General features: G+C 32.4%; 1 protein-coding gene across 3 annotated transcripts in view; it reads left to right on the forward strand.

The window, feature by feature from the left end:
* The first annotated feature begins 1,594 nt into the window (after window positions 1-1,594).
* fbln1 (fibulin 1) overlaps window positions 1,595-14,555 on the forward strand; it is an 82,107-nt gene continuing 69,146 nt past the window's right edge. For 2 of the 3 annotated variants that reach the window (XM_073941678.1, XM_073941680.1), the window contains exons 1-3: window positions 1,595-1,733; window positions 10,499-10,610; window positions 14,134-14,269. In XM_073941678.1, the coding sequence (XP_073797779.1) occupies window positions 1,679-1,733; window positions 10,499-10,610; window positions 14,134-14,269 (303 nt within the window). In that variant the 5' untranslated portion in view covers window positions 1,595-1,678. 3 annotated transcript variants of the gene reach the window in all.

The raw sequence follows: 14,555 nt of genomic DNA on the forward strand, positions 1-14,555 counted from the left end.
TTTTCAATATTTTTTTAACCCAACAGTTGGGTTTTCCATATTTGATCTAACATTGTATCAACAACCCAACATTTTTAAACTGCATTTTTAATTTGCATTCGTATCATTTACAATGCTTCATGTAGCTTTTTGCTTTAAATTATTGTCAGTCTGTGCTACCGGTTGCTTAGTTCATGGGTTAAAACACTTCAAAGCATTTGGGAAAATACACTCTCATCCCTATGGAAAAAAATACTTCTGGAACCAACAAAATAGTTCAAAATCATATTTACCAACACAATCTCACGGCAATTCGTAACTTTTTGATTTAGTGGCTAATTCGTATGAATTTGTACGATCTAATTCGTACTATTTAGTATGATTTGCTCATCACCCAATGACGGTTGGGGTTAGGGGTGGGGTTAGGGGCCACGCCTCCTTTTTAAAATCGTATTTTTATACGACTGAACTTGTACGAATTCGTACGAATTAGCCACTAAACTGACAAAACGTAAAATACTTACGTTTCTTCATGAGATCAGGCTGAATTTACACCATATTAAATTAAATTTAAAATGTAATATTTATTACATAATTAAAAATAAATTGATATTTAACTCACTTAAATAATTACCCTAACAAAGCCTGGCCAACTTTAAAATTTTTTAATTCATAACAAATCCAATAAGGAACTATTTTAAGAAGCTTCAGAATGTCGTTTAATAATTTAAGTGTAATTTTTGGGGTTAAAACCAAATACGCAAGCACAAGCGCACAAAACCCATCAAAATAGAACCCAGTATTATAAAAGTGCATCATTGTGATTATAACTCCTGAAAAACGACAATAAACACATGAAGAAACAATAGTAATGCATTCATTCATTCATTTGCTTTTCAGCTTAGCTTTATTTATCAAGAGTCGCCTTAGCGGAATGAACCGCTAACTTATCCAGCATATGTTTTACACAGCGGATGCCCTTCCAGCTGCAACCCATCACTGGGAATCACCTTCATACACACATACACTACAGACAATTTAGCCTTCCCAATCCTAGTAATTCATAATAAGTGTTTTTAAACTATAAATAACTATATGAGAGTGTTATATGAAGTATTATATGTTATGGTAATTCTATATTAGCTATGATAACAAAGTAATATAAACAAATGACCCAAATACTGTAGTTTTCAACAGCTGGTATACACCACAACACGGCTTACTGTAGTAAAAACCTGCTAATATTAGTCTGCCAGCTCACTACAGTACAAACATAACACTATGCTGTAGCATTCATTACTAAAGGGTTATTAATACTGTAATATATGCAGTATAATACAATTTACTATAGTATGATTCCAAAATAGTACTACTTAGCCTATTTTCGTCATAACATAAACTATGTACGATGTTTTATTACACCATATTGATCGATCAGCTAATCAAAAAGACGTTCGCCTTAAACTTATCAACCCCTTACCATAGTAAAAGTCTGAAGTTTCTGGATTCATTCATCTGATAAAGCTCGTGCTTAATGCTCGCGCGCGTGTGACAGTGGTGCGCGCGACCGGTGGTCCTGCCCCCCAGAACGCGCAGCAACGGCCGCGGCCTCATTAAAGCTCTGACAAGAGTCTGCATCAGATCTAAATGCGACTCTCTCATCGTGTTTTACTTTAATAAACACTCCAGCGTCTGGATAATGGATCTCTACATGATCGTGTTGTTGAGTTTGTGCGGGCTGCTGCGGGCGCAAGGTGAGTTTACCTCAGTTATTACCTCACATTCACCTCTCCGTTTATTCGGAGTTTTACGTTATGACTTTAAATGTACATCTGACGCTGCGTAAGAGATCTACTGTAAATCTGGCTCCTCGGTGTATAACAGTTGAACGATTCAACGTTATACAACTGTAGTAAACAACTTAAACTGCTCTAGAATATAAATAAAATAAAAATAATCAAACACAAAACAAAGTATAAATCGGTCGGCAAATTTACACTACAATAAATACCCCAAAATGCCACAGTACTACTGGCTCTATTATTGAATGAATTGTATTTGTATGTATACTACACTATAGTGAGTAAATTGTTAAACTTTGAGTGAAAGGTTTTGAGATATATATATATATATATATATATATATATATATATATATATATATATATATATATATATATATATATATATATATATATATATCCAGCTGAAGTCAGAATTATTAGACCCCCTGTTTATTTTTTTCCCCCAATTTCTGTTTAACAGAGATTATTTCAGCACATTTCTAATCATGATAGTTTTAATAACTCATTTATAATAACTGATTTATTTTATCTTTGCCATGATGACAGTAAATATTTTACTAGATGTTTTTTAATACAATTTTGTGCAGCTTAAAGTGACATTTAAAAGATTAACTAGGTTAATTAGGGTAGGGAGGTTAGGGTGATTAGGCAAGTTATTGTATAATGATGGTTTGTTCTGTAGACGATCAGAAAAAAAAGCTCAAAGGGGCTAATAACTTTGTCCTTAAAATGGCGTTTAAAAAATTAAAAACTGCTTTCATTCTAGCTGAAATAATACTTTCTCCAGAAGAAAAAACATTATCATACATACTGTGAAAATTTCCTTGCTCTGTTAAACCTCATTTGGTAAACATTTTAATATTAAAAACATAATGGGGGGGGGGGGGGGGGGGTAATTCTGACATCAACTGTACACACACACACACAGACAAACACACACACACACACACACACACACACACACACACACACACACACACACACACACACACACACACACACACACACACACACACACACACAAATTACAAATTAGTAGGCTGTTTGGAAACAATCCTCATTTTCAATTATAGCTAATTAAAAGATTTATTATTCTGAACACTTGTCATTTTCTGAAATAAAATACTCAAAACTTTGATATTATTGTTTGAAATTTGGAAGAAAATGTATTAAAACAATAATTTATTGAAACCCATTTCTAATAAACCTGTATAATACACAGATACATACGGTTGAAGTTAGAATTATTAACCCCCTATTTATTTTGTAAAACTGCTTTTTTTCTAGCCGAAATAAAAACAAATAAGACTTTCTCTAGAAGAAAAAATATTATCAGACATACTGTGAAAATTTTCTAAATCTGTTCAACATCATTTGGGAAATAATAAAAAAAAAAAAAAAGATTCAAAGGGGGGCTAATAATTCTGACTTCAACTGTACATACAAACAAATAACATATATATGCAGAGATCCATCTTTCTATATGTCTATATATATATACTATAGTATTTGAGGAAAAAAAATCTTCATTCCATTTTAATGTCACTTTTCATTTCTTTGTTAAAACTGTTTCTCCAAAATATAATGAAAAACTTATCTCTTAATTTAAGGGTTGTTTTCCCAAAACCAACTTTTTCCACAGCTGAAGTGTTCTATTATAAGTCTGATGAGGTAGCGTTGATATTATTCTGCCGCATGAAACATATGCCTATAGTTATTGGCGGTTCAATCCACTGTGGCGATCCATAATAAATCAGGGACTAAGCTACAGAAGAGTGAGTAGTATGAATATTCAGATTGAGGGGCGGGGTCCTGATTGCAGTAACCAATGAGGGTGTGTTTTACAGATAACAGTCCACACACACGCTTAGTGAAGTGAATGAGATCTGGATGGGTTAACTAAGTCATGTCTCACTCAACTAGTCTTACACACACACACACACACACACACACAGACACACAAAATATATAATAATATATATATATATTTATTGTTATTCAGATATTTTGCACATGCTTAAGAAACAAATGTCTTAGAAATACCAATGTATCAAATATAATTAATATATATTTAATGCATATATATATATATATATATATATATATATATATATATATATATATATTTTTTTTTTTTTTTTTTTTTTTTTTTACTTTTGCATAGGTTATATGGTTATGTTTGACTAAAAATGAAAGAATTAAGTGTTGATTAAGAGTATAATTTCTATGATTTGTGTTGAAATTCATGCAAATATTTGATAGTTAGTCTCAAGTATTTAAATTACAGCTGCATTACTAAAAATCCTTGAGATTAATTAATCTATTTTTTAAATGTAATAATTGTATTTATACAAGTACATTTACATAAAAGAATACTTATTTAAATCAATATCGACTTCTATTAAACTGAAACTATTCAGAAACTATTGTTCTCAAATAAATAAAACCGTGTGCAGAAAACCCTGCTTATAAAACCCATTTGGCGATTGGATTACAGTGCAAACCTGACGGAGAAGAGTCCAAAAACACTCGTCCGCCAAAAATATTTTGCGTTTTGGCAGATGAGGGGAACCACAGGGAAATTAACGATCTGTTTGATCCAATGGAGTCTGTTTGGAAATGTTTTTGGACTGTTTTTTTACGGCCTTTAATCTCTGCGAGCGACCCAGACTTCAGTGTTTAACAGAGTTGACTTGCTGCCCATCAACAAATTACTTCATCCGCTAAACATTATTCAGCACGAGATCCAATTCAGACGGCTCTGAGCAGTCTATATCAAGAGAAGATAGCGATTCTCAAACGATATCAAGGAAACAATGGCTGCTTCAGGATGATGATTAAAAAACAAATAAATCAATAAACACACAGACCCTCATCATTTATTAAGGTATTATCATTTATAAAGTCACAGTATAAAAAAAACTACAGTAATTTGTCTTGCAAATATCTATTGCTAAATCAAGATGCATCTACTTGCATAGCTAAGGATATTATATTTATTTTCATTCAAAAATTAAAAGAAAAACACTAACAATTATGTGCGTTTTTGCTGAACAAATTGAATAATAATAATAACTTGTATAATAAAATAATAATAAAAATAATAATAAAATGTTTTTAGAGGCACAAACTTACTTAATTTTGACCTTAAATTAAAATTAATTCTGTACATGTGAATAAATCAAATTAATTCTCAAGTAAATGTGTTTTGATTTGAGAATGTTTACATATTTGAGTCAAAGTGGGCGGGGCACAACGTAATACTTATTAGCTGAGCTCATGAATATTAATTTTACGATGCATTGATTGATAATCAGAAACTGACTATTACAAATATAATAACATACATTATAAATATGTGAATATGTATTTAATATATATTTGATTTGAAACATAATAAATATTTAAAAACAGCTGAGCTCATGAATATTTATTTTATGATGCCCTGGTTGGATAGTTTCAAGCTAGCTATTAGAAATACTTGCAAATATAACACTATAAATATAATAAATATGTGAACATTTATTGAAAAATTTGAAATATTTGGTTTTAAATATAATAAATATTAGAAAAATGAGCTCAGCTCATGAATATTCATTTTGTGATGCCCTTATTGGCTTGTTTGAAATTACTGGATAGAAATATTTGCAAACATTATATAATAAATATTTGAAATTTGATTTGAAATATAATAAATCTGATTTGAAATACATTAAATATTTAAAATCACTTAAAATCATTAATATGCTTTTTTCCTTTTTACTTTTTTTAAATAAGCTGAGCTCATGAATATTAATTTTGTGATGCCCTAATTGGACAGTTAGAAATTGCCTAATATAAACATAGCATGATAAATTTAAATATTTGAAAATTATTTTGGAAAGTAATAAATAGTTTAAATCAGTTGAGCTCATGAATATTAATTGTTAAAAATTAACTGATATTTCAAATCAGCTGATAAATATTCAATTTGTGATTCCCTGATTCGATAATCAGAAGTTGACTAAAATTTAGTTTTCTAAACAAAATATTATAAATATAACAAATATTTGAAAATGTATTTAATATATAATTATTATTTAAAACAACTTAGATCATAAATATTTATTGTTAAAAAATAATCCATGTTTGAAATGAATCATGACTTTTTTTTTGATGCCTTGATTGGTTAGTAAGACATTGGAGAATGGAAATATTTACCTCATATTATAAATGTGATAAATATTAAATAAATACTTACAATTTTATTAGAAATATAATACATTTAATTTTTAAATATGGTAAATATTTTAAATTTGTTGAAATCATTAATATATATATATATATATATATATTTTCTTTTTTTTTTTTTTAAATAAGCTGAGCTCATTAATATTAATTTTGTGATGCCCTGATTGGATAGTTAGAAATTGGCTAATATATACTGTTTTGCAAAAATAGTATTAGAAATATAATAAATGTGTGAATAATTGTTTGAAATATATTAAATCTTTTAAATCAGCTCATGAATATTAATTGATGAAATATAATTTACATTTCAAATCAGCTGAGAGCTCATGATTTTTTTATGCCCTGATTGGATAGTTAGAAATCGGCTAATAGAAATATTTGTAAACATCATATTATAAATATAACAAATATTTAATAAGTGTTTGAAATTTGATGTGGAATGTTGTAAATATTTAAAATGAGTTGAAATTATGAATTTATTTAAACATTTTTTAACAATATTTAAAGTGTGCTGAGCTCATTAATATGACTTTTTTAGATGCTCTGATTGGATAATTAGAAATTGGCTAATAGAAATTTTTGCAACCATCAAATTATAAATATAATAACATTTTTCAAATCAGCTGAGCTAATATGAGTAATATTGCGCTCATATAAATATTGAAAAAAAGTAATACTATAAATACCCAAGGAATAAACTAAATATGTTGAGCTCATGAATATTATTGTTAAAGTATTAATATTTCAAATAAGCTGAGCTCATGAATATTCATTTTGTCATGAATTGGATAGTTAGAAATTGGCTAATAGAAGTTTTTTCCCCCGAACATAATACTAGAAATATAATATATATTAGATTAGATTGTTTTAAATATGATTTAAATCAGTTGAGCTCATGAATATTAATTGTTGAAGTATAATTAATATTTCAAATCAACTGAGCTCATGAATATAATTTCTTGATGCCTGATTGGTTAGTTAGAAATTGGCTTTTAGAAATATTTGCAAACATCATAATTTAAATATAAGAAATATTTAATAAGTGTTTAATATTTGATTTGAAATGTAGTAAATATTTAAAATTAGTTGAAAACATGAATTTATTTTTAAATTTAACAATATTTAAAATACGCTGAGCTCATTAATATAAAATTTTTGATGCCCTGGTTGGATAGTTAGAAATCGGCTAATAGAAATTTTTGCAACCATCATATTATAAATATTATAGATATTTAAAAATCAGCGGAGCTAATATGAGTAATATTGCACACATCTAAATATTGAGAATGTATTACCATAAAGTTTCAAGCAATACACAATAGAACTTGAGCTCATACATTTTAAATATAATTAATATTTCAAATTAATCATGAAGTTTTTTTGATGCCCTGATTGGTTAGTTAAAAATTGGAGAATAGAAATATTTACATAATATTATAAATATGATAAATAGTTAATAAATACTTGAAATTTGATTAGAAATATAATACATAAAATTTTTAAATATAGCAAATATTAAATTTTTTTAAATAATTAATATATTTTATATAATATATATTTTAAATAAACTGAGAACATTAATATTATTTTGTGATGCCCTGATTGGATAGTTAGAAATTGGCTAATAAAAATATTTGTAAACATCATATTATAAATATAATACATATTTAATAAGTGTTTAAAATTTGATTTGAAATGTAGTAAATATTTAAAATGAGCTGAAATCATGAATTGTTTTTCAAATTTGAACAATTTTAAAGTAGGCTGAGCTCATTAATACTAATTTTTGATGCCCTGGTTGGATAGTTAGAAATCGGCTAATAGAAATTTTTGCAAACATCATATTATAAATATTTCAAATCAATTAATTGTTGAAATATCATTCATATTTCAAATCAGCTGAGCTCATGGATATTCATTTTGGACGCCCTGATTGGCTTGTTAGAAATAAGCTGATAGAAGCATTTGCAAACAGTGCGTCTTCTTCCTAATTATGTAAAAACCACACATCTTCAGGATTTGCTCTCCCACTGAGTGTTCAGGAAGAGTCTTCATTATTAGCCGCAGGGTTCGGCTAGTAACATTTTTAAAGGGCTTTTCCATGTGCTGTCCAGCCCTAATGGGTCAAAGGTCAAACCAGCATCTGATCCAGAGTCTGTGCTGACTTTTTAACATCCCTCTCCTTACAGTTAAACACAACTTGTTAGGTTGGGAAAGTAAAATAACAAATGATGTCTATTTAAAGGAGACTGCATTTCTGGCTTAGTACCTTATTTATCAGGGGTCGCCACAGTGGAATGAACCGCTAACTATTCCAGCATATGTTTTACACAGCGAATGCCTTTCCAGCTGCAACCAAGTACTGGGAAACACCCATACACTCTCACATTCACTAACACACTTATACTCTGCGGCCAATTTAGTTCATCAATTCCCCTATAGTGCATGCGTTTGGACTGTGGAGGAAACTGGAGCACCTGGAGGAAACCCAGGCCAACATGGGGAAAACATGTAAACAGAAATGCCAACAGACCCAGCCAGGACTCGAATCAGCGACCTTCTTGCTGTGAGGCCATAGTGCAAACCACTGAGCCACCTTGCCATAGACTAATAAACATGAAAAGTAATTTATGACTGGCAAACATTCCTGATTCAATCAACATTCTTCATTTGGCTGCAACTACAATTTGCAGTTTGTTCTCTTGTTTCTCCTCTTACATCATTTGCAAGTCATAGTGCCAGATCTAGCACTCATATCTGAACCACAGGCCTTAGACGCTGCCAGAGATGGAGAGTAAGATCGCAAATATATTATAAAGCAGGAATCCATCAGGCAGGGCAAGTTGCAGCAGATTTGGTTCTGCAATTGTAGTTGGAATAGCTTTTAACAGATAAAGTTATTATATATATATATATATATATATATATATATATATATATATATATATATATATATATATATATATATAGGGTTGTAACGGTATGACTTTTTCACGGTATGATAATCGTCTAAAACAATACCACGGTTTGACGGTTTTGCGGTATACGGTATGTTACAAATGTTACAAAATAATAGAACAGTGAAGCAAATTTGACTTTTTCCAAATAATATATTTTCAGTTACTATAAACAACACCACTTACAATGAACAAATAAAAATAAGAAAATAATAAATAATGTGTCAGTCCAAATAAAGTCCAAATAAACATGGTGCAAATCCTCAGTAAAAAATAGATATAAATATTTACTATACTATAAATAGTTACATAACGAAACAAGATTCAATATGGAACATCCTTAGGTTTTATGTGCCAGCATGGATATGGTTGTCTATGGATATGGATTTGGAAATGGTTGTCTGCAATGCAGACAAACAGCTGCATCTTCATTTGCGTCTTTTGAAAACAGCAAGATCAGCAGTTCGTCTTTGCTGTGTCACTGTTTTGTCATGTTTCTGTGCTGCTGTGCATGCAAAAGTACTTAGTATGAGAATTATTTCATGCAAAACTTTTTTTTTTTGCGTTTTATTTAGCCGCGCATAAATGTATGCCTATCTCTCATTCCGTGTTGTTCAAAAAGCTTGGTCCACAAACAAAAGTGAAACCTATGCTTATTGGTTGTGATATAGCGAGTTTGAACCAATCTGGGCATGGAGGAGGGACAATGCATCAATGTATCATGTCTGATTTGTCCGGAGACACAGTGACGAGCGTTTCTTTGTCAAATCAGCGGTGTCAAATGTTGATGACGTAACCACACTGATTCCGGAGCCTCTGAAAGTCCGCGAATGTTATGTGATACAGCACTGGAAAGCTGAGACTCTCTTCTTTATGCCAATCTTTGAATTGTATGAATCGGATCAGCGGATCAAAAGTTATTAAACATTTAAGAGCAATACTTATTTTTAGCCGCGGGCGGCTGTCTCGGTCTTTAAGGGTTAAAACCGTTGATATGCAATTGTTCATGGTATGATAATCGTGCACGTTCAAATCGTGGTAAACCGTCATACCGGTATATTGTTACAACCCTATATATATATATATATATATATATATATATATATATATATATATATATAACCTGCAGGTATATAGTATGTAGGTGATGTCTATGTGTAAAAACGTAAGTCAAAAACGCAAAGCTGACAAAAACTAAACAGGCTGAATGGAGTATACACTAACCTGAGCATTATTCAGACACAAGATGGCACCAAACTGTTATAAGTGCAAAACTGACAAAAACAAAACCCGGCTCAATGGAGTATACTCTAACCTGCCCATTATTCACTAGATGGCGCCAAATAGTCAAAAACGTACAGCTGACAAAAACCAAATGGGCTGAATGGAGTATACACTAACCTGCGCATTATTTATTGTGTACATGTTCAGTTAAGTGTGTTTGTGTATTAAGTGTATGTGTTGTCCTTGATGGTTGGCATTGGGATGTGTTTTGCTTAATCTCTCTTTTTTATTTTCATTTTTCCAGAGACCACAGAGACGATCTCGCTGGACAACTGCTGTGAGGATGGTAAAAAGCGAGGCCTGGAGTCTCAGGACTGCAGCAGTCTGCCACTCATCTCTGAATCTACAACCTGCAGGTCTGTTCAGAGCTCCAACATTCCCATTAAAGCGATACCCAAAAATAAATCAGTAAGGGATAAAGTGCATCCAGAAGGTTGTTATCACAGAATAAAACCTGACAGGTTTATCGGCCTCGCAATGTGAAGGTTTTATAAGACTGAGGGTTTGTTCTGCGAAAACAAACATCCTGGATGTACTTTATACCACTTATTACATGGATACTTGCCACAAAACATAACAATTAGAGACAAAACATTGTTCTAAGCCTTAATAGTTTATTAATTCTTTAATTAAATGCAAACCTGACAGAAACAAAAATGGCTGAAGGGAGTATACACTAACCTGCTCATTATTCAGACATTAGATTGTGCCAAACAGTCCAAAATACACACTAGCCTGCACATTATTCAGTCAAAAGATAGCGCCCGTCAAAAATACAATGCTGACAGAAATAAAAACAGTTGAATGGAGTATACACTAACCTGTGCATCATTTAGACACAAGATGGAGACAAACAATCAAAAGTGCAAAACTGACAAAAACAAAACCCGGCTGAGTGGAGTATACTCTAACCTGTGCATTATTCAGTCACTAGATAGGCAAAAACGCAAACCTGATAGAAACTAAACAGGCTGTATGGCTTATAAACTAACCTGTGCAATATTTAGACGCAAGAAAGCACAAAACAGTCAAAGTGCAAAGCTGACAGAAACGAAAACAGCTAATGGAGCATACACTAACCTTTGCATTATTCAATCACAAGATGGAGCGAAATAGTCAAAAATGCAAAGCTGACAGAAACGAAAACAGCTGATGGAGTATACACTAACCTGCGCATTATTCAGACTCTAGATGGCGCCAAATAGGCAAAAACGTAAAACTGACAGAAAATAAACAGGTTTTATGGAGTATACACTAACCTGCGCATCATTCAGACACAAGATGGCGCCAAACTGTCAAAAACACAAAGCTGACAGAAATGAAAACAACTGATGGAGCATAAACTAACCAGTGCATTATTCAGACACTAGATGGCGCCAAATAGTAAAAAACATAAAGCTGACAGAAACTAAACAGGCTGAATGGAGTATACACTAACCTGCTCATTATTCAGACACTAGATGGCGCCAAATAGTCAAAAACGTAAAGCTGACAGATACTAAACAAGCTGAATGGAGTATACACTAACCTGTGCATTATTCAGACAGAAGATGGCATTAAGCAGTCAAAACGCAAAGCTGACAGATATGAAAACAGCTGATGGAGCATACACTAACCTGCGCATTATTCAGACACTAGATGGTGCCAAATAGTCAATAACACAAATAAAAACAGCTGAATGGAGCAAACACTAACCTGTGCATTATTCAGATTCTAGATGGCGCCAAATAGTCAAAAATGTAAAGCTGACAGAAACTAAACAGGCTGAATGGAGTATACACTAACCTGCTCATTATTCAGACACAAGATTGAGGCAAACAGTCAAAATGCAAAGCTGACAGTAAACGAATGCACTATACACTTACCTGCACTATATTCAGACACAAGAGGGCGCCATCAAACTTTTATTAAACTTTTTAACATTATTTCACCTCAGCTACAATCTGACAAGTGTCTTTTTTAGGATCAAGTTTAAATCTATGCATCTCAGGTACTGAAAATGCGCAATTATTGTAGTTGAACGTCATTTTTAGGTTCGAACAGTTAAGGGGTTAATTGAGAACGTTGATAGCGGCGATGGTTTGGATCTTTGTGGTTTGGGGGGACTTGCAAAAAAACGGGAAAATGTCTAAATCCAGCAAATTCCACTGAGGTGAAACTTTATTCAGACGCAGACAAGGGAGAGAGAGAGAGTGACACGAATAACAGGAAGTCTGCAGATTATTTCAGGGGAAAAACAAGTCCAGAAAAGCGAAAGGGAGAAATCGTGCTTTAAAAGGATGGATGTGCGGATTGTGAAAGAGGGTGAAGCAAGAGTGAGAGACACAAACACTGATCGTCTTACCGTAAAAACGCCTGTGGTCAAACAAACAGCACATTTCTGACGTCTGTGGTTTTACATGCGCAGGAAGAAGAGTTCATTTCATACAAGGGAATTAAAAGGAGATCTGTGGTCTTTCACAATCTGAAAATTAAAGTCTTTCCTTGGAAATCAGGAGATGTTTAGTCTGAGATGACAAGACAAATGACATTACAGCATATTTAGTTGCATCATCAATTATTCTGAAAGGTCTAATAAATAATCTGATGGGTGTTTTGAGCTGAAACTCAAAAGACTCATCTTAATCTTAAAAAGGGGTAAATTTCAATTGAAATATTAATAATAGTATGCTACATGGAAGTCTATATCTACAATATTCTGTATAAATCTATATAAAAAGAGAAAATATTTTTGAATCATATCAAAAGAAAACATATTTTTTTCACATTCAGTTTTATTAATAACATGAATTAATGCCCGAGTTGATGAAAAGCTAGCAATTATCTAAAAACTGTGAATTAAAACGTACAAATATTAAATTTTTCATTTAAAATAAGTGAAATAAAATAATAATTCATAAATAATAAATATATATATAAATAATAATATAAAAGTCTACGTCTACAACATCTAAAACTTTAGAAATAAAATTCATTCATTCATTTATCTTCGGCTTAGTCCCTTTATTTATCAGGGGTGCCACAACTGAACGAACCACCAACTATTCCAGCAGATGTTTTACACAGCGGATGTCCTTCCAGCTGCAACCCAGTACTGGGAAACACCCATACACACTCATTCACACACACACACACACACACACACACACACACACACACACACACACACACACACACACACACACACACACTCATACAATAAGGCCAATTTAGTTAATCAATAGCCCTATAGCGCATGAGTTTGGACTGGGGAAAACCGGAGCACCTACACATGCAAACTCCACACAGAAACGTCAAGTGACCCAGCCAGGACTCGAACCAGCAACCTTCTTGCTGTGAGGTAACAGTGCTAACCACTGAGCCACCTTGTCCACCCTGGAAAACAAAATATATAACAAAAATAGAAAGTATCTACATTTTATTTATTAAAAAAGAAAATTCATTCCATATACACAATCGCTAATTTACTTTTACTGTGGACATCATATATAATAATTTAAGCATAACAGTCTGAATATTATAGAACCTACTTTTGTTTGGTAGCTTTAATGCGATTTCTATGTCTAGGCATTGACAAATGAATGTGTAAACTGCTTTGAGATGCTTGCTTTTAAAGATTTGAAGTCGCTGTATACCATATTTTAGTTTATTGTTATTGTTTATTAGTTTACATGCACTGATTACGTAATCCAGATGACATGTAAACATTTATAGCGTGTTTGATTAATGAAGTGAGGCTGTATTAAAGGACACAATGAGTAGTTTTTTTTGCTTTTTAACACTGTGTGTATGTGTGTGTGTGTGTTTGTTTGTGTGTGTGTGTGTGTGTGTGTGTGTGTGTGTGTGTGTGTGTGTGTGTGTGTGTGTGTGTGTGTTCAGGGTGGTTCAGGAGCAGTGTTGCTCAGCGGTTCTAGAGGACAGCATCTGCACCAGCGGCATCAACATGGCCAAAGATCAGAGCAGCTGCGACGCTCTTCTGTCCGGCAGCAGCACCTGTGAAACCAAAACCACAAAGGTGTGTTTGAGTAACACACTTATTCTCTGCACAAACACATTCAAGAGTTCACACTTAGCTGATGACTGATTATAAAGCTTGTTTGGCATGCTGTCCCGGAAGAGAGCCCGGAGCTCATAAGGTCCTCGAGCCTGTGGCTCCCTCCCGTTTGCAAGGCGAGAGGGGAGTTTGAGCTCAGGTAGATCTGGAGAACTCCCCTGCTGTAGTAGCTAATGAGCAAATAGCGATCGCTCTTAGATATAACTACTTACTAGGAGCATGTCTATAGTGCTCATTTGGATTAGTC

This window comes from Danio rerio, chromosome 25 (assembly GCF_049306965.1).
Source record: "Danio rerio strain Tuebingen ecotype United States chromosome 25, GRCz12tu, whole genome shotgun sequence".
Lineage (NCBI taxonomy): Eukaryota > Metazoa > Chordata > Actinopteri > Cypriniformes > Danionidae > Danio > Danio rerio.